The sequence below is a fragment of the Frieseomelitta varia genome, unplaced genomic scaffold (assembly GCF_011392965.1).
Source record: "Frieseomelitta varia isolate USP_RPSP 00005682 unplaced genomic scaffold, Fvar_1.2 scaffold_640, whole genome shotgun sequence".
In the NCBI taxonomy this organism is placed as follows: Eukaryota; Metazoa; Arthropoda; class Insecta; order Hymenoptera; family Apidae; genus Frieseomelitta; species Frieseomelitta varia.
Window position 1 is genome coordinate 106,258 of NW_025110413.1, and position 20,095 is coordinate 126,352.

Here is a 20,095-nt window from a genome sequence, read left to right on the forward strand (position 1 = left end):
GAAAAATTTAATGAACCTGTTCCTCGGCTCGTTCTTCGGCGCCTTTTCACGGTTGGAGGCCTTCTCCAAGAACGCCCCGGAGTCGTCCGTCTGCCCGTATTCGTCGCTGCTCAAGTCCGACTCGGAGGACTTCACCAGCAGGCTGTCCGGAGAATTGGTCTTGCGATCTTCGTCGGAGAAGTTCTTGTGATCGAACTTCCTATGATCACCGAGATTCCCTATGCTTTTTCTCCGTGGGCCAAGCTTCGAGTCGTGGTCGTCGTAATGCTTCCTGTAGTCCTCGTCCACGCGAGGGAACAAGTACTCGGACGATCTCTTCCCGTCGAGCTTCACGTTCTTCCCATTTTCGCTCGTTTCCAGTTTACGAAGAAACTCGGACCTCCTCACGATCCTTTGAACGTTGTTGAACGGCTTCGGCTCGATTTTTCTGGTGGACTCGTTCTCGGAGATCTCCGAGGGATCGACGAACTGCGAGAGAATCTCCGGCCGATGCTTCGGCTTCTTCCTCAGAGTTGTCGGCAGTTCTGCCCAGTTGCTCGACAGTCTCTTGGAGAAGATCCCCTCGGTATCGGAAACCTCTCTCTCCATTTTCGTCAGTTGACTTTGCACGTTGACTCGATCGAGCGCATTTGGATCTGTTTAGTCATAGAGACACCAGTCGACCATTCTGTGGTTGTTCGATCATCCACCGAATTTGTCCGAGATGACGATTCCGCGAATCTTTAGGTATTGATTTAATTATCAAGTGATCGTCAAGCTTTTTTCGTTGAGAGAATGTGGAGGAAATGTTCCCCGAACGTACCGTGCACTGTGTGGTTTTCATTCAAAATTTACGCGCGCGAATCTGGAGTACATAGTCACAAGGACTCGTGAATTTTCTCGAGCGGCTCGATGCCGCGAAAATAACCGCTGACACGAGTGTCTTTATTGTGTTAAAGTGCAGCGAAACGTTTCGAGAACGTCACCGTAACTCGAAACATCGCGCTGCGAGCAAAGGGAGTCGCTTTCATCAAACTCGATTTCTGCGTGACACAGGCCATCGAGCACAACGAACGTATAGAAATTATATTTCATAGAATGCAATTGACCTTGATTCCCCAAACCGAGGATCGTTTACGCACGGCGACCGTGAACTTTCTTTGGTTTCGAATCTACCGATACCGAAGACCTTTAATGCTATTACAATTAACAAGAGAAAAGGAAACGCTTGTGAAGCGAGCCGCGATGTCAGAAGCACACGGTGAAACTCGAGCATAACTTGTGCATTAAACCTGTCGCTTATATACGATATATATATTCATATATGATGCTTGGAATCGTTAACTTCAATGAAAAAAGAAACACAAATCCGTGGCAATTAAATTTCGAAGAGAAAAAGGAACGGAATATCGTGTGCGAATATCCGTGAGATATTGATCGATGAAACTATCGCGGGACATTCGAAAAAAAGAAAAGAAAAAAAGAAATTAACGAGATGTGATTTTTAGAAGAATGACGGGACAGCGAAGATCTAACAACCGATTTCTTTCGGTGAAAGACCGAAGATGGATTTCCTTCGATAACGAAGCCGAATCTCCGCGAAAAGAAAAACCGTAGTAAACTGGCCTCGTTACCGCACGCAAAGCCAAATGTGGATCACGGAAGAAGGACCTTCTTCTTCAGGGCCTCGTGAGAAGACCGACCGAAGAAGCTTGTGTCGTGAGACCGAGGAACAATGTGCACTTTTCATTGCAATTATTCCGCGCTAACAAACTCTCCTTTTGCCCCGGCAACGAATGAGAAAGGCCTCTGCTTTCTTGGATGTTCGGCTTATCGCGCCTATTTAAAGGGGTTCTCTTCGCTTTTAATGAAAACTGGCTTTTCCCATCAACGGGCTCGGAGAACGTTGCGCTCTTCCTCTCCAAAAGGGAATTCTTTATTTCCTGTTAATTTAAATGTCGGAATGGTTGCTCGAGAGTTGGAGAGAGGCGATCGGCTCGATAAAAATTCAATTTGCCTGCTGGATGGATGCTGCCTGATGATGTGCTTGAAATCAGTTGGAATATTTCAGAGAGTGTTCACCTGTCCTCTTTATCGTTCAAGAATTCATGTAACGTTCGAGTCTCGTCGAGAGGGGAAAACGATGGAGATTATTTAGAACCCAGATTCAAATCGACGGCTACAGTCGGTACTCGATGATGGCCGAGGAAAAAGTAGGAAGCGGAATCCAGTCATTCCTAGTCAGTGTGTCACTGATTGGGGGACGAGCATCTTATGACCCACTAAACGTCCTTCGTTTTACTTTAATTCAATCGCGAGCGAACGAGCAGGAAACAACGCGGTCAAAAAGTGGATCCGCTATATTTTCGTCTCTCTCTTTCTCTCTCTCTCTCGAAGATTATTTGAAATTATAATTTTAGCCTTGAACGGTGATGCTTGCCGCGCTGCTTTAGCCGCTTCGTTGCTCGTTTCCCAACGTTTCGCGAAATTGTACGTCGAAAGCAAGGATACTCGTCTCCCGAAGAAATTTATTTCCCTTTTATCGACACGAAGCAGCGACTTTTTCGAATTCGAAAAGAAAAAAAAGAAAGAACGAAACGTGACTTCAAGGATGTCTAGTTATCCTTTTCTTCAGAGGCAACGGGGGAGGATTTTTCTGGAGGATTTGTTTATTTGAATTCTGACGGGCAGATATCCTATTACGCAGGATGCATAGAACTGTCAAGAGCTCGCGATGCGAATCTTAGAAATCTATTCCGAGTCCTCTCTAGAAGTTGCGTGTATGTGTAACCTGGTCAGAAGACCAGATGACACTAGCACGTACCATAATGGGGCAAAAACGAACGCATTATACAACGTGTTCCGAGAGTGGTAGGATTTCTCAAGTTCCTGCATAAGCGAGAAATAAAATCTAGGGATTTATGTATATTGGCTTTATCGATTGTGTTCAAAATACTCGTCTCGCGTCCGGCGAGGAAACAGCTAATTAGCAGCTAATGCATCGTTCTGCTCTGTTACGTGGCTCTAATTAAATGAGCAGAACATGTTTCGATTAACAAGCGATTGTATAAAAATTATACGCGAGTGTATGTGTATCGATCGATTAAAAAACATCGACGCTTTTTTAGACGACACAGATTCTCAAGTCAGATTCTAAAAATGAGCGTAAATTTTCTCGAAAGGTTTAACAAAACATCGCGGAATATTGACGCTAAAATTATCGTCGTACAGTTTTCTTCTGTGAATATGGCTGTTCGTTACTTTATATTGTTTGACGAAACGACGAAGAAACGTAGATTTCCTTGAAAGATTTTTTTTACAAAACGTCGCGGTATATTTTGCTGGAATTGTCGTCGTACAATTTTCTTCGAGCAGACGAAGGTTGTCCGTGTTAATTTACATTGCTTGATGAGAAACGACGCGATGTTGAAACAAGTTTATGATCAATCAATGACTATTATTCTCGATCGAAGATCGATATCTCGGATGAAAGGTTGTTTTGGTATGCGGACAGCTATCCACGGAACGCGTAAACTTGCGTACACCGGGGGGGATCGTTAACGATCTCGTACGAGATTGCCAGGCTTGCGTAAGGAAGAGATCGCGATCACACGCCTATTTTTCCTCCTTTCTCGCGGTCGCTTCTTCGATCGAGGAACCACCGATGGAAAAATAGACAAGAGCTTAGACGGTCCTTTGTAATTTCGCGTACGTACGACGATATGTATCTTCGAAGGCTAACCCCAGACGAGTTTCGAAATATCTCCTTGCAACAGAATATTATTATCAGCTTTCATCTTGGATGAACGTTCGCTGCAGGACGAACAAATAATATAATCGACGATTAGAATAGAACATTAATACAGAATGTACCACAGAATTCTGATTGTTCCTCCGAGGAAATTTATGGAAACAAGTAATCAGGTGCGTCTCGATCTCTTCGTCGAACCGGATACACTTTCTCCCCTATCTGTACGAAGAATCCGGAGCGATTAAAATGAAGCTTGAGCAGCTTCAGCTTGAGATATCTTCAATTTTTTTTCTTCAAAAGCATCTTAATTATTCTTAATTTTCTTTTCTTACTCACTCCACTTTCTGAAAAAAAAAAAACTCGACAGAAGAAAGACACGCGCTTCAAACATCTCGATTCCACCACTCTCTCTCGGCAAGAATCATGCTTGCGACCATCGCGTCATCCCTTGGCATCGCCGTCGCGGAATCTGTAGTCAGGTGAACACGCGGAATGTTTGCAGGCAGTCGTAACGAATATTTTAAGAGAACGCGCAGGGCTCGGCTCATCCGGCAAACAATTATCGAAGGCGTGCGATGCAGTCTGGCGACGAGAGGCGAATAATTCCCTCGCGGATAGGAAAGGCACGCCGCCAGGTATACGAGGTAAACAACGAGGTTTGCTCGTACCCGTAATCGAGCCTTGGACGACATGAATACCGAGATTTCGCCATGACACTGGGGGCAAGCGAAACCGATTTATTGCGACAGGATCGCGATCGAGATCGAGACCGTTATTCTCGCGATGTCGGCGCCTCGTATCACGCGTGACATTGCTCGAGGGAGGAGGAACAGGGTGTAGCCTTCGTTGCTCGCGATTCTATCGTCGCCGATCGTATTGAATTTTACAAGATTTCCTACAGTATTTTCCTACAGTATTATTTTATTTACCATCGAGAGGAATTTGTCGACTATCGCTTAGAATAGAATATTATTGAATCGACATTAATATTTTGCAACAAGTTTGCCAGAGAATAAGATGAGAACATGTCTGTCGGGCATCTCAGTATTTTCCATCGTTCGTTCGCTGGGAAATTTTCGTCTCACCGATGAAAGATGGATTCATCTTCTTACGAATCAGGAAACGCAGATGTTGCACACGATGTGTTTCGGAGTGTGTATTTTTTTTTTTTTTTTTTTTTTTTCATTCGAGTCCCGCGCTATTAATTACAAGACCGCCTGATGATTTCACGTTACCGCAACGGTTATACTGTTATACGGCCGGCGTGTATGGAGCCTGCCTCTGAAGATGATGCGCGAATAATTATTTGCGATCGAATTTGAATTCGATTTACAAAAGAAACGAGAGACTCGTAACAGAACGAATGTCCAATTCGTTGATCAGCGTGAGACTCGAACGAATTTAATATTCCTTGATAAAACAAACGAAGAGATAACGAAGAATTGAAACGCTAAATGCAAAAGCTAATTGATGAAAGATACCATTCTCTCGTCGCGCGAAAGTCAAATAATTTTCAATGAAGAAGATCAACGTAACGAACGTGTTTTACAATTACGAAAGGAGAGGAAGCGTGATGACTGCGAGCTATGCGAAAATAGAAAACGAAGGAAGAAACACGTGTTACGTAAAGAAGTACCAGACGTTACAGTGATCAATGCAAATAAAACTGCGCAAATGGAGGAGAAAAGGAGAAGAAAAAAAGTGCGGCGACTCGCGTTGGAAAGGACGTCGTCGGTAGACAAGAAACGAGCTGCGTTGATTTGACAGACTGGACTGGCGAGCATTTCCTTCTTTCTTTCTTTCATCGTCGCACACTTGGCGCGGCACATTCGTAGAATTCCCCTGTTGGTTACGCAACGCGGTTTCTTCGATACCTTCTTTTCCACTCGGCGAATTACGTCGAACGAGTGAGAAACGAGCGAGAAAAGCTGAACATCGGGCAACACGCGGTGAACTGCGAAATTTCCATGTAATTTCTTCGCGCGTTGCAAATTTAAAAATTACTCGATGCTGCTCGCGACAAATGACAGGGGACAACACCAAGTCTACGGGGACTACCGAGTCTGCACAGCAAACTAACCACGAAATATCACCCAATTAGCTTTCATTATCCTCGTTACCTGTTGGGCAAGCGAACACCCAAGCAGTGACTCTTTTATTTCTTTTATTATTAAATTCTGCTCACTGGACCTACGAAATTTGATTCTACTGTTCTTAAATCTCGTCAGATTTCCAGCATCATTTCTATATATCTTCTAATCATTGAAATAACATGTAAAGTTCGCCCATCTCTCCAACGTAATCTCACAATCTTTCCACCAATGTTTCGAGCAAGATCGTACGAACGATTATCGACTTCGGGCGAAAAATTCTCCAGATGAAAAATGCACGGTACGTTCGAGGGAAGTGAAACGTGAATTGAAACGAACCGCGCAGGAATGGCTCACATGTCACTGTTACCGCGTCGATTCTCTGCCGGCTGATCCGATTCACTCACTGAGTATCGCGCGAAATAAAAAAAATGGGATCGGCGTGCACGATCGCGAAGTTTCTACAACGCGAGGTTTCGGTACAACGCGAGAGGCAACTACACCGTGTGTAGTGTTGCACCAGCGTGCACCGCACGACGACAGTCGATGAACTGAAGAGCCGTGTGGTTCCCGATAGACAGCGCTGTTCTCCTGTTGGGGCCGCGCTCCTTGTGGCTAGCCGGTGCGTTCGGAACGCAACCGATATCTGGGTCGAGCCTTTCCACCCGGTGTGTGTGTAACTGCGTACGATCCGTGCAGTAACGGGCATTCGATCAACGCGATTTCGTTTGCGTTTCCAAGTGAATCGCGCCGAGAGGTTTTCGGTGGTGATTTACGCGTCGCCTTTTTTTTTTTTTTTTTTTTTTTTTTTTTTTTTGCCAGAGAATTCGCGAAAATGTGTGCATAGAGTCGCGAGAAAACGAAAGGATTTTCAGCACACCGGCTGGAATTTTTTCAAAAGGGACCACGATATAACGAATTTTCGTTTCGTGTTTGAAAGGTTTTTTCGAATCGTCCACATTTATGAAAACGAAGTTTTTCTCCCTTTTGTGACTTGCATGACGAAAGATTTTGACGGAAAGATTTTGTAAAACGAAACGGCACGAACGGCGGAGAGAAAGATTGCGGCTTGCTTGCGGTCTGGTACTCTCTGCGAACCGAGGATTTTCTATATTCCTCGAGGACTCTTTGTCAGAGATTGTTGAGGAAGAAAAAAAAAAAAAAAAAATTAGGACGTATGGAAATGTATTTTGATCGATTCAACGGTCGAAGCATCTCGTTCCCACCATTGATTCCAGATCGGCAGTGTCGACGACCTCAGCCTCTTCTTTCTCTTAACTTAATTCTTTTTCTTTTCTTTTTCATTTTTCATTACGCGCCGATCGGAACGCGCATAATGACGAGGCGAGGAATGTGGAGTAGAAAACCGAGTTTTCTCTGAATTATCTCCAATAAGTGACAGATCGGTAGATTCGCGTAATTTCATTTGCCGCGGGAAAAAATGAAATTATTGGAATTGTTAGGAAATTCCTCGATAGTCGCTTGCGCGTTGAAAGATACGAACGTTCGAACGTTTAAACGACCTGGATTCGCGCGAAAAGAGCAACAGAGTTGCGTGTATTTTTCTCTGTAATTAACTTGGCGCGTGCAATTCCTGAGACTCGGCGTACGCCGACAGCTTCGAAATTGTCCGTTCAACCTGGACGATCGAGCAAATTGCTCGTCGTGCTTCGAGACTCGCGCCTCCGTATCTTTCTTGAATTTCATTTTCCCGATTGGAATGACAGAACGGTGCCGGAATGTACAGTTCTGCTAGTTGCGGATGCGTCGCGCGTGCTCGCGAACTAGTGGAGTGTTTTAAAAGTCGGCGGAAGAACGAGCAACTTGAATATTAGCCAATTAACGTGGTTAATCAATGATGTTTATGTACATAACAATAAAAATCTTCATTCCCCTCGGTTGTTTGGTATTCTGTACGTCCGATGAGCAATGTTTTTTCTTTCTTTATTATTCACGTCCTTCGACTCACGAAGCATCGTCTCGTTAATCTATATCGGAGAACATACTCTATATTCACGCTTACGTTATGAAAATCGTGAACTGGAATGTAAAATTGTTCAACACCTAGTCACTTCAGGAATATCCGTTTATTTTGTAACTGGCGAGTGAAATTTTCTAGTCGTCGAAGTTTCCGTTTCTACTCGAAACGAAGAGTTATCGCGGACGTGCTTTCATTAATATTCATCTGACCTTTTGCGTAAGAAAATTAGATCGTTTCTTTGTCATATGATCACTGTTAATTTGATATCCTTGATTTTTACTCGAAGAAACGAAGGGGTTGTTTATTAAAATTTCGAAGCGACGTTTATTAAAATTTTCTGCCTCGGAAATTTATCGGTCGTTTTTCGCGCCATCATCGAGCTTTTAATTTCCATGCTGAAAGGGTGGTTATTTGCAACGTCCAGAAAATCCTCGTTTGAGCGGAAGACGAACGGACGCCATAAGTTTTCACTGGCGACAGGCCGCCTAATGACTCTCGGCTGTTGGTAATATGCGAACGTCGCGAGGAGAGGCGGGACCTCTCTGAGAAAAGCAGGAAGTAAATTAATCTGGCTGGAGGAAAATTAATTGTTCCGCTTCATCCAGATCGTGTCGGTGATTATTTGCACTTCCGTAATTAACAATCGATCGGGACGAGTTCTTTTTTTACGGCGTAAAGTAACTCGCTTTTAGCCAACTCGCAGCCGGTAGAGAAAAGAAAAGTGAAACAGCGTGCGCGACGATCGTATTTCTTGTTAAAGTAACGAAATCGAGGGAAAAGACCGTGAATAAAATAGAAATCAAAGTCGGAAGGGACAGTTGGAAAGAGCCGGAAATGATAGTCGGATACCAGGAATGATTGTAATTTCTACGCTCGATAGACAGACGTACTTACATACTTGGCGAAGATAAAAATTCCTGCTCGCGAAAGTAACAACAACGCGCGTGCCTTTTGACACTCAGTGTCCAGTCCATCATCGAGTTATTTTCTTAAACACTCAACTACAACAATATCAAACCCTTTCTTTCTTTCTTTCTTTCTTTCTTCCTTGGGAGTACAAGTGGAAGAATATTTCGCCCTATTGTAAAGAGTCTTTCGTCGGAATATAAATTCGTGTACACTTGAAATTCCTGATCGGAGCTGCTCGTGAAAAGAAGCTCGACAAAAGATGTGCGTACGTGACTCGTGCTCGTGTTCGTGTAACAACAGGCGCATCTGTTGTGTTGTAACGGAAACGAACGATTACACTGTATGGGACCCTGAAAAGGGTCCCATGATACGCGAGCCTGATTCAGAAGCGTCCTGATCGTTGAACCTATGCCCAACCATTTTCAAAAGCCGCCGATACACTTCCGTTCCGTTCTCAAGGATTCACGTCTCGGGAAGCTCGCGTGCTCGATAAACTTCATTTAAGGATTACATTTTACAGAGTGCAGACGAGAGCGTGAGGTTTGATTAAGTTACACGAAGATGTAACTCGAGCTATGATTTTTATCTTCCGACGCCGGAAGGATCGGGGATCCTTCCACCTTTCGAGTCTGAAGACACGATACGTTCCCACGTTTCTGCGTACTGCGACCTTACAACCTGCAAAGTCCCTCGTTTCTTCTTTGCTGTGAAATCGTTGATGATTTAGCAATGATCGACGACGAGACAGGGGACGTTTGTTAACCAATGCGCCAATATATAGCGAATTATAGTATAGAAATTATAATATAATATAATATATATTATAATACATTATAATATAATATAGTATAATGTAATATAATATAATATAATATAATATAATATAATATAATATAATATAATATAATATAATATAATATAATATATAGCGATTTATAGTATATTAGTATAGAATTATAATATATAGCGAAGATGCAACGAATTGCAATTAGCGACTTATTTCGAAATAAAAGCGCAATTAACTGGTCAGAAATCGAATTTTAAAATGTAAGTTAAATTTTTTCTGTTTTTTATTCGAGTTACTTTGACTTTGATGCATCGAGAGATCTTTTGCGAACGAAGAATTATGAAATTGTACACTCGAAAAGGCTTCTCTCCACGTTGATGAAAGGAGGCTTCCATTTTAAGGAAACTCGATCCAATTTCCGTTCGACTCATCGTGAAACGTTTTTTTTTTTAACGCTTTCTCTGTCTTAACCTTCCCTTCCTCTTGCTCGCGATTTTCTAACGACTCGTCCCTTTCTCCTCCTTCCTTCTTTAATTAACCGTATGGCGACGAGACGTGCCAATGTGACGAAAACACAGCAGCCACGATCCAGGCGAAATCTGTTCTCTGAACGCGCGATCCATCGGCTGTAAAAGGCGGTCGTCGCGACGTGACCGGAAAGACCAGTCTCTGGCTCTGTGGAAAACTCTCCCCCGTTTCGCGATCGACAGAGACACATTTTCCATTTCTAACGTCCGATCTCTGTCGCAATTTCTGCCTCTCACGAACGCCACGCGCCACGTCTACCTTTTACGAAGACGAAACGGTCGCGACACTTTTCTCGTCGATTCTTGGGAAGGGAAAGACCAAGGAATCGGCACAGAATCGGCGAGAGAGAGAGAGAGAGAGAGAGAGAGAGATCCAAAGAAAATGCGAGAGAACAGAGTCTTAAAAAGATTTTGCGGACTTCTCCTTTGAAAAGAGACGTGCTCAGCTTTTCAAATTTTTCTTCAGTTTCGTCGAATAGATGTTCTTCAACGTGGCGCCGAGAAAATTTCACGCCAAAGTGGATTGTATTTATTCCCGAAACTTGGTATCGAGCACCGTGTGCTTGATCGCTTATGCCAAATCTTATCAAAATCGGTATGTTCCCTTGTAAGTCTAAAAATCGAGATTTTCGCGTAAGAAATTACGAGCGAAGCAAGGGTGATTCACACGTGGAGCATGTGCGAGAAGGTTCAGGGCGCGTTATAGATGGGGAAGGAAGGACACCGCGGCGAGAGAATTTAGGCCAGACCACGAGTGTCAGAGGGAGATAAGGATCGTTAGCAGGTCCCATTAGCAATTCAAACGGCTTCCGGTCTCCATGCTGGTATCGCTGGTACGCGAGAAGGTAGGTGTTGCCTCCGGTAAACACGAGTTGCTTGAACTCTGGAATCGCTTGGAACAAAAAGGAAAAAAAGCTGCCAAGTAGCTGGCGCGCCTGAACGTTACATGGCTTCGGCTCCTTCCAGCTGGGGAATATAACCATCGAGCTGCCACGCGTGCAACCGTGTGCATCGGATCCGCGAAACTGCCTCGAACAAACGAAAATAGAGGAAACTCAAGCTTTCTATTATTTTTGGAATTTAAGTTTTTAAGTTTTCAAGCCTGTGACCGAAAATTTCTATGAAATTTCGCGTGGTTCGCGCGGCGATTTAATCGACGATCAGGTCTGTGAGTCATACATATTCTCCTGAAAACTATCGATAGAGACTTGTATAAGAACGTGACTGAAAAAATAAAAAAGGCAGTCAGCATTTAATCTTCACAAATTTCGGTCGACCTAGAGTTACACGATACGTCGCTGTACTCGTCGTAATTTCCTACTCGTAAATTTTCATTTTTAGACTTCTAACATACCAAAAAGTGTGAATCACCGATTTCGATGAGTTCTCGAAAAAATATTTGATACGATTTGTATTTTTTTTTTTTATCGGCAATCGTCGATGTTGAAGGGGTGAAAACTACCCTTAACGAGATATCTGATCTCGTCAGATATCTTGGAAATCATCGATGATACCATTTTTGTGTAAATTGATGAAATTAGTATTCTTTTAAATACGATCTTTTAAATTACCTTTTGTTTAAACAATACGTTAAAGAAACCATATTTTTTATAAATAAACGGTAATATGGAATCTTGATGTTTGCATTATAAAAGAATTCACTATTTTCAAATCTTTCGATAATTTCTTAGTCTTTAAAAGATCATTGGCTAGCATCTCCGAGTTAATAATCATTTCTTTCCGATCAATTGATACCTAGTTGCTTCATGACATGGAGGCTCAGTCTCCTACCAAACTAGTGCGTCGAAATGGTCGCGTATTTTTTTTCTCGAAATTCCGCGAGACTCTCACCTTCTGCGACATGTGCACGATGAACAATTTTGTTTGTCTAGAGAAGAAGGTAGCCTGAGATCGAAACGTTCGTTTCGACATGGTTCCAACTTGGTTTCTACCTTCGTTGTTTGCTAATCAGGAGAGATTCGTGCAGAGTGCCGCTTCGTGCTCTCCTCCTTGTTCGTTTACAGTTATGTTTTCATATTCTGGTAATTACGTGCCGCGTAACTCGGCGTATCGACATCGTTTGCTCTCAGCTTTTTGCGTCCAAGGGAGAGAAAAACTTGAAATCAAACGTAAAGAATTTCATTTCCTCTTTAATCCATTGGCTTGATCGCTTCGTTCAACCGAGAAAATGAAAATTTCGTTTCCAATCTAGATCAAGATTCAGTCGATCATTTCAATTGGAGATTGGCAAATGATAAACACACGCAGGAACACAGTTGGATGCTCTCTTTTTTACCGAAAGAAATTATTCGCAATAGAGGAGATGGCTGATGCGTTGCGGACCGAGACCGACCGGTTCGATCGGAGCTTTTCTCGTTGTGTAATTATACCGAGACGGTACGATAGCTGATTTAGCTGAACGGAGAAACTTACGAATGTGGAGATCGAATTTCTCGTAATGTTATGCACGCACCGTGCATTCGCTCATCGATGCACCTGTGCACAGGGGAATGAGGCGTTTACAATTCGAGGGACTTCTTGTTGCGCGAGAAGAAGCGAAAGACGAGTTGCTTTTTTTTCCCTCGGTTGCTCGCAACGTGTGGAATGTAACGATGCGATTTCGAAGTGCATTGTAACCATAAAAAAAAAAAAGAAAATAGTATTCCCGAGTGCCATTTTGTTCTCGGGAGACTCGCTCCGAATCCTCAGCTTCAAAGTATTGCGAAATACTGTACCAAAACATCGATTGCTTTGCGAAATTTTCCAACTTAATACTGTTCGAACACTTTCTCAGACAAGTATAACAAAATGTGTGCATATTACAATACATATTGCAATAAATTTTAAGATTTTACGCTAACCCACACAAGTGATTAAACAATAGAAATAAAATAAAAAAAGAAAAAAATTCTAAAATACTAGTGCAATTCTAAAATACTAGTGCGACGAACGTGAAGGATCGCGGTGAAAGTTTTCTGGTAAAGGTAAAGGCTCATCGCGGGCGGAAGGGAAGAAGGGAAAACATTGGAAAGGTGCAAAACCGGTAACAAATTGTCGCCTGCCGCTTTTGTCACGAGTCGAAGTGACGACATGGTGCACGAACCGCGACGTTGCTTTTGCTCACAATGGCTCTCTAGCTGGCCGGAAGAAGTTGGCGTCGTTCGTAGTCCCTTTATACCGATGTTTCTTCTTTTTTTCTTTTTTTTCTTCTTCAAAGAAGCAAGATTCCAGGAATCTCTCTCGCAATAATAGTCAATTATATTCCCGTTCTCATCGCCCAACGTGTGATCCGACTGGCGAGTTTAATGAATTTAATTATGCTCGTCGATCTGTTCTTCCCTCGGTCGTATAGTGTTAACAATGGTCAACGGATACCTCGGAGTTTCTCAGCCAAACTTGTATCTTGCGTGGTAACTCCATTTTGGAACTGTTGTGTCGAAATTTTTATCTGAATTTTCGCGAACGTACACAGCATCAAAAAGCGTGATCTGCGTACGCTAAATGACGTTTTAGCGAGAAATTATACAGCTGTGGATCTTCACTCGCGAACTGCGAGTCCCCATTAGGAACAATTCGACGTATCATTTATCACTCGGTGGAAAAGTTCTCGTTCGATCTCGTGTTCAAGCGCCGTGACGTTTTATAAATATTTTTCCATAACATCGTGTTGAGGACGAGTTTGTAATTGATGATCGTTCTATCATTCGTGATTCACGTACAGTTAACTTGGAGCAGATCCAATCTAATGATACACGCATCGTAATCTGTTTCACTTGGAGCCTTCTAACGCGAGTTAGTTGTTTAATGTTCCTTTTGACTCCATCATTCCGAGTAATCATTCATTCCCCTTTCGTCGCAGCGATTTTTCGTCGGCGTTTCGATAAATCTTTGATCAAAACTTTTGAACTTGGAATTTCCAACGCGACTTGCACAATTTTTCACGCCAGTGTCAGTCAACGAAACGCGAAATGATCAATTTTTAGTTCGCTCGGAGGAACGTTTATAAGACTGGAATTTATCCCAGATATCTTGGGTAGAATAACAAATAAGTTAATAGGCCGTAAATCTACGTGTCACGGGGGGAAATAAATAAATATAATTTGCCACAGTATGCTTCTTGAGAACCGGGCAAAGAATTGAAGAAAATGTGTCACGAAGAATTTCTAGCGACGTACATAAACCTCTTTCACGGGCTGAACTGAATCGCGTATTTATTATTATTATTATTATTTTTTTTTCATTCGAGTACGTTGCTTTGGTCTTGAAACAGTTGCGCACAAGCGGTGGAACCGCAAGCCAAGATCGTCCAAGACCAATTAACGACGATCGGCTTGGAAATTCTAATGGCACGATACTATGCAATGCAACTAGGCAACCTCGGGCAACGCCTAGTGTAAATTACGTTTCCAGTGAGTGGTCATATATGCTGGCCAATGCCTCCTTCTTCTTTTCCTGGCTCGCCGCTCGAGGAGAAGATGTCGACCGTCTGTCATTAGCGTAGAGATCGGTTTTCGATCAAGTTTCGTCTCTGATAAACCAGCGATCTCTATTTTCTAAATATATGTATATCTATACCGTAAACTTTTCCTTCAAATCTGACCTGGTTAACCTTGGGGATGAATTATTCCTTCAGCAAATGATCGAAGAAAGCTTCGTTTCTCGAGAGCGATTTCTCCTCGCGGAAATGAAGGAAAAACTAGGTAGCATTGCGTGGAAAATCGAAAACGAAGAAACTAAGAACCGAAGCTCGAGGAAGCGGAGAAATCTGTGCGTTTGTTTTAGAAAATACGAAATAACAACCGCGAAAGGCTCGCTACGCCACTGATTGTGGGGGTAAAACGATAGGACCGATCGATTGGTTGGTCTCACGTTCGCAGTGAACGTAATAAAACTCAACCTGGCTTGGCCACCTGGCCGCGTGTCTTTCAATGGTTCGTCTTCATCTGAATTGATCCTACTGTCTTTCTTTTAATTAATCAGCTCGTGAACGAGTGATAGATATAAATCTACGGAGATTTCGAAATAATGGTTGAACGGAGCATCGATGAAACTCCCTAGATGTTTTTGAAATCTTTTGTCAACGTTAATTCGAGCTTTGCCCAAACATGATTATGAGCTATCGTTGCAATCCCATTTCGCAATTGCCAGGATTTTTATTCGCAACGTTGATAAGCTTTCTTTTGGAGCGAGAATCGTTTGAACATCACCTACGTGATATTGAAATGTTTCAAATCTGTTTGCATGTTCGCTGAGTCAGGAAATTGATTGGACACGAGGAACGAACGTAGGATTGGCCTACTCAACTCGTTTCTGGAGACGAATAATTGCAGACTTTATTTATACCGTGTTTCATTCAGGTCTGCTAATTGTGTTTAATTGCAAGATTCAACACTGTATGCAACACACGTGTGAATTGCACGAACGTTCCATTTCGTTTTCTGCTAGCGTCAGGCTATTTGTTTTTAGTATTAATACACTGAACGATTCTTAGGTAACCCGCGATTGCTCAATTCTCAGTTCCACGGATATGCATTATTCGATCTTCTCGCGACAAACGGTCGATTTTGTTGGTTCGCGAATTTTTCGTTCGATGCAACCAATTAATTTAATCAGGCCATTGAAAGATTCCTTTCTCTCCGGACTAATATTTCAAGTAACATACCACATGAGTAATTAGAGTCGTTACGGGATTGATTAACCTATTAACCCAATCTCAGAACAGATTACGAAGCGATTTCATCGAAGGATTGCGAGTTTAGATTAGGTTTGGGGAAATGAAACAGGGGAGGAAGGGTGTATAGTGACGAGAAAGAAAGGAATGAGTAGAAAGAAGGAACGAGAGAAAGGAAATTTCTAATTAAAGAGCTGTTGGACTTTTCGATTATTCCTACAGTGTACAGTGAAGAGCAGAGTAATTATGTCAATAACACTGAAAAATTGTAAACAATTTGAACTGTAAAACCTAGTAGTCCATTTAATATCATTTTATTTTGATAATCGTGAATTCGTTTCTTTTGAAGATGATTTAACATCACGTAGTAGTGATAAGAAAGTGAAGATACACTTTTTCTCGAATATTGTAAAAATTCAAACTTGCTTGAAAATATTAAAAATTTCCTTTCTTGACTAGATCCATCATTGTTCTACAATTTTTTCCTCGTTGTCTTATTGAACGTTGAATATTAGGATTAACCGACAAGAATTCAAAAATCTCATTTTGTCATCTGACGTTTCAAATTCAATAAAACGGCGAAAGAAAAAATCGCACAGCGAGTTTCAAGAGGTCACCGTAGAGAAAACAATTTCAATCTCCAAGACCATGGTACTCGGAAGAAAGTTTTACTCGGAAGAAAGATTTTTTCATGTTTCTACACGCGGCTGAATTTTCGAGAAAAATGTGTCCTCAGTTTATCACCCGTTACGCGATGTAAAATCATTTTCGAAAAGAGCAGATTCACGGCTGTCGAAGTACAAGCCTCGTGCTTTGAAATGGACCGTCGCTTTTCACTAGGTTACGTCAGCTGAAATTATCGACAATTTTTCATTGTCATTGGTACAGTTATGCTCTTCGTTGACCACCGGAAAGAGAAGAAAATCTGCGAGACTAGATACGGAGTCTTTCGAATATCGCGTTTGCAATATTACACTTGCAAAAGTCTGAAAACGTGAAAAAGTTAAAAAGATCTAATCATCGCAGCTTGATCGTCGACATTCCAACCGACGACGATGGCAGAATTATAGATTGTCATACTTATAAATTGTGTTTGGATCGTGCCCATTTCGTTCGGGACAAGTGATCTAACGCAGTTTTCTTAGCCGTCGGAATATTAGGTCGAAGGTTAAAGCTCGTCCTAACGGAGCAACACGCGTAACATTATGTCACACTCTTCTCCTTCACTCGCCGGTGGGGGTGAGCGCTGTGATTCCGTTTTTCTGCGTTGAAACGACTTACACGCGTAGACGCGTTCCCCCGGGACGTTGTTGCGCGGGATCCTCTTTTCTCGAGGAGATTGCGGTCTCGCTTTTCCGCTACCCACGCATTATCGGCGGTGGAATGCGATGTCTAGTCGTTGGCGTTGGACTCGTAGCCCCGGGGCTGCCTCTCCTCGTCGTTATCCCTCGGTCGTGGACCGCTTATTACACCGGCGTATCGATTTCCACACGTGCGATTGCGTTACCTCGACTCTGCAGCGCGCTGTGTTAATTGCGCAAACACCGCACCGCGAGCACAGCTGTTGACCTTGGCCGATCGCCGGCCGATTTCGTCAATTGGTTTGTTAAATCGTTTGGTACAACGATTCGACGAGTAACAAACAACGTCGAAGAGTGTTCTGCTTGTTAAACGAAAGCAAAAAAAAAAAAAAAAGGAAAACTAAAAGCCGTGAATTAGATTCGTTGGACGGATAGAGATGATTTAATGGATATTTGTGCCAACGTTGCCCACCGTTGGAGAACCAGTTGGATGGTTCAAATATAGCGGCAATTAGTTGGAAGATCGTTGCTCGATCTGCTCGAATGAAATTGACCTACATCCGTAACGGAATTTGCGTTACAAAATAACGCATAACGTGCGATAAACAGAGGAGTGCAACGCGCGTAAAGAAATTAAACGGGCGGTAATTATTCGTGTACGTGTTTCTTGCTATTTGCTACGAAATTACCATCACGATCGCGAGATTGGTCGCGAGTGTGCGTAAAAGGAAAATTATTGCAAATAACGGTTTTATCACCTTTTTCCAAAAAAAAGGTGGTTAAGAAAGTGACCAATGGAGGTCGGCTTATCAAACAAATTCTTTCGATTCTTTCGAATGTGCTTTACGCGGAGTATCCGGTTTTCTGTGGAGAAATTGGTTCCACTGCAATCGAGTCGAGTAAAGATATGACGAAAGAGAGCAAAGAACGTGCATGCACCAATTAACATTACGTTTCATGGGTTTAATCGTTGAGAGAACTGTCTCGTTTTACTCACCATTCTGATGTAAGTGCCGATCATCTCCGTTAGCTGTGGCGCTCGATTTGTGTGCAAGGGTAGCCTGACACCCGATGCGATGTGCATCACGCACACGCCAGCCCTCGGAGAACTCACTGAGACAATCTCCTCCAGCGGCAGTGTCTCCAAAATGACTAAATCGCCGTTTGGTGTACGCTTTATGAGCCGAAGGCCGTGATGAGACACCGCCACGTGTTGGGTTTCTGGGTGTTGCGGGCCGATCTGGATAAAAAGTCGTGAAAAGCAGATTATCGTACAGTTACACTATCGTACCGATAGTGTCAAATGTAGCTTTCAAAAAAATATTTCTTTTTTTCTTTTCATCGGCAATCGTCGATGTTGAAGCTAAACGGAGCGACGAGAAAGAGATGGCACAAAAGAACTGAGAAAGCTCCTTTGAGCGTCTCAAAGTTGAGCCAACGGTAAGACCTCGGTACGCCAGCACAATCGACCGACCGATTTTAATTCGACCATCACGTTTTCTTTTCGACAACTTTCCACTCCGGTATGCTACGTGTGATTAACCATGTATAAACAGCAGGGTAATTGTTGGGTGCAATTAGCCGCGGTTAGGTGTAGTTGCGTGTATACTTGCTAAAAGTAAGTACGTAACGAATTTAAATTTGTGCCGGATTTTTCTGTCCAATTTGTTCCAGTTCACGTGAAGTCGTGAGATAGTTTACTCACCGATACCGGGAATATCCTGGCAAAGTACAGCGGCCATTGTTTGGCCATGTCGACGACGTTTTTCTTTATCGTGATTTTGTGCTGAGTACTCTGCAAATTGTCCAGGGTGATGCCGTAATTGTCCAACATTTTGAGCATGTTCTGCCTGTCCTCCTTCGTGATTCGGATGTTAGACGTGGCGAGAACGTCGTAAGCCACCTGACAAAACACCAGATGAAGCGCCAGAGGGCTGTTCAACGTCTCGTTGGGAGCGAACACCTCCTTCTTCACCCTCAGCGTCCACGTCACCCTGTTGTACGTGAAATGAGCCGTGGACGTTTGAGGGTAAAGCTTCGTGTTGACGACCTCCTGCACCTTTTCTATCTCTGGCTTCTCTGCCGGTGGCATCACCGGTCGGAGGAACTCGGGCCATTCTTCAATCTCGATCCTCTCCATCTTGTCGGTGCGATGGGTCGAGGCGACGCTGGATCTTCTGTCCATGTCGCGGTCCAGTTTCTTGAAGCTCTGACGAGCAGCGGCGAACGATTCCCTCGTGTTCGGCATCAGGCCAAAGTCACGCGTCGACGGCATGCCGAAGCTGTCCCTCGACTTTGGCGACACGTCCCTGGCCATGCCGAACGGATCTCTCTTCGAGCTTGTGTTCTCGAATATGTCTCTCGCGTACTTGGGATCGAAGATGTCGGAGCTCAAGTCGCGGCGAGAGTCGAAGTCGGAGCTCCTGTCTCTGGCGGAGCTGGCCAGATCCGTGCTGTCCTTCCCGTAAAAGTCCTTGGACTTTTGGTCCTGCGATCGCGGCTTGTCGAAGTCGTTTCTGTACTCGTGATTCTCTCTCAGGTGCTGCTGGGACGCGAATATGTCCCTGCTCTGGCTGAACATGTCGCGTTGGGTCTTGGAGAAGTGGTCGAACGCCTCGGAGTCGGGGGACGTTCTGAAGGAATCTCGGGTTTTCGGCTCGATTGGGACCGGGGGCGATCTCGGTTGCGGTACACCCGATTGGCTGAAGGAAAAGAAAAATTCCAATATTCGTGAATTCTTTTGAAGTAGTTTGAAATCTACGATTCTACTAGTTGGGTTTGGTTTTCGATTATAGCGCTTTATCGTCATCAGTCAATCGTATCGATACTTCCTCTGCTAATTACTTTCTTTTCAGTTACATCTAGGCAGATGTAACTTTTGTTTTATCTACTTTTATTTTGATACTTCCATATACACCAGTGGATACAAAAGGATTAATTAACATTTCCATGAATTGAACGAAGAATTTATTTTAGTAAATAAAAATATAATAGTGCAATTTCACTTGGGCAAAATTATAAGATACTGACAAAAAAAAAAAAAAAATGTAACAAAACAAAAGTAGTCTTGATAATTAAACGAAATTTTCGAGTCTCTTT

At 43.1% G+C, this 20,095-nt stretch overlaps 1 protein-coding gene across 1 annotated transcript in view; it reads right to left on the reverse strand.

Annotated features, from left to right (window-relative positions):
• LOC122534789 overlaps nt 1–20,095 on the reverse strand; it is a 39,476-nt gene that overhangs the window by 10,628 nt on the left and 8,753 nt on the right. Inside the window, exons 14-15 of the mRNA XM_043665760.1 lie at nt 18,702–19,698; nt 17,994–18,236 (exon numbers count right to left, since the gene is read on the reverse strand). Of these exons, the coding sequence (XP_043521695.1) occupies nt 17,994–18,236; nt 18,702–19,698 (1,240 nt within the window). The remainder of the gene's footprint in view (nt 1–17,993; nt 18,237–18,701; nt 19,699–20,095) is intronic.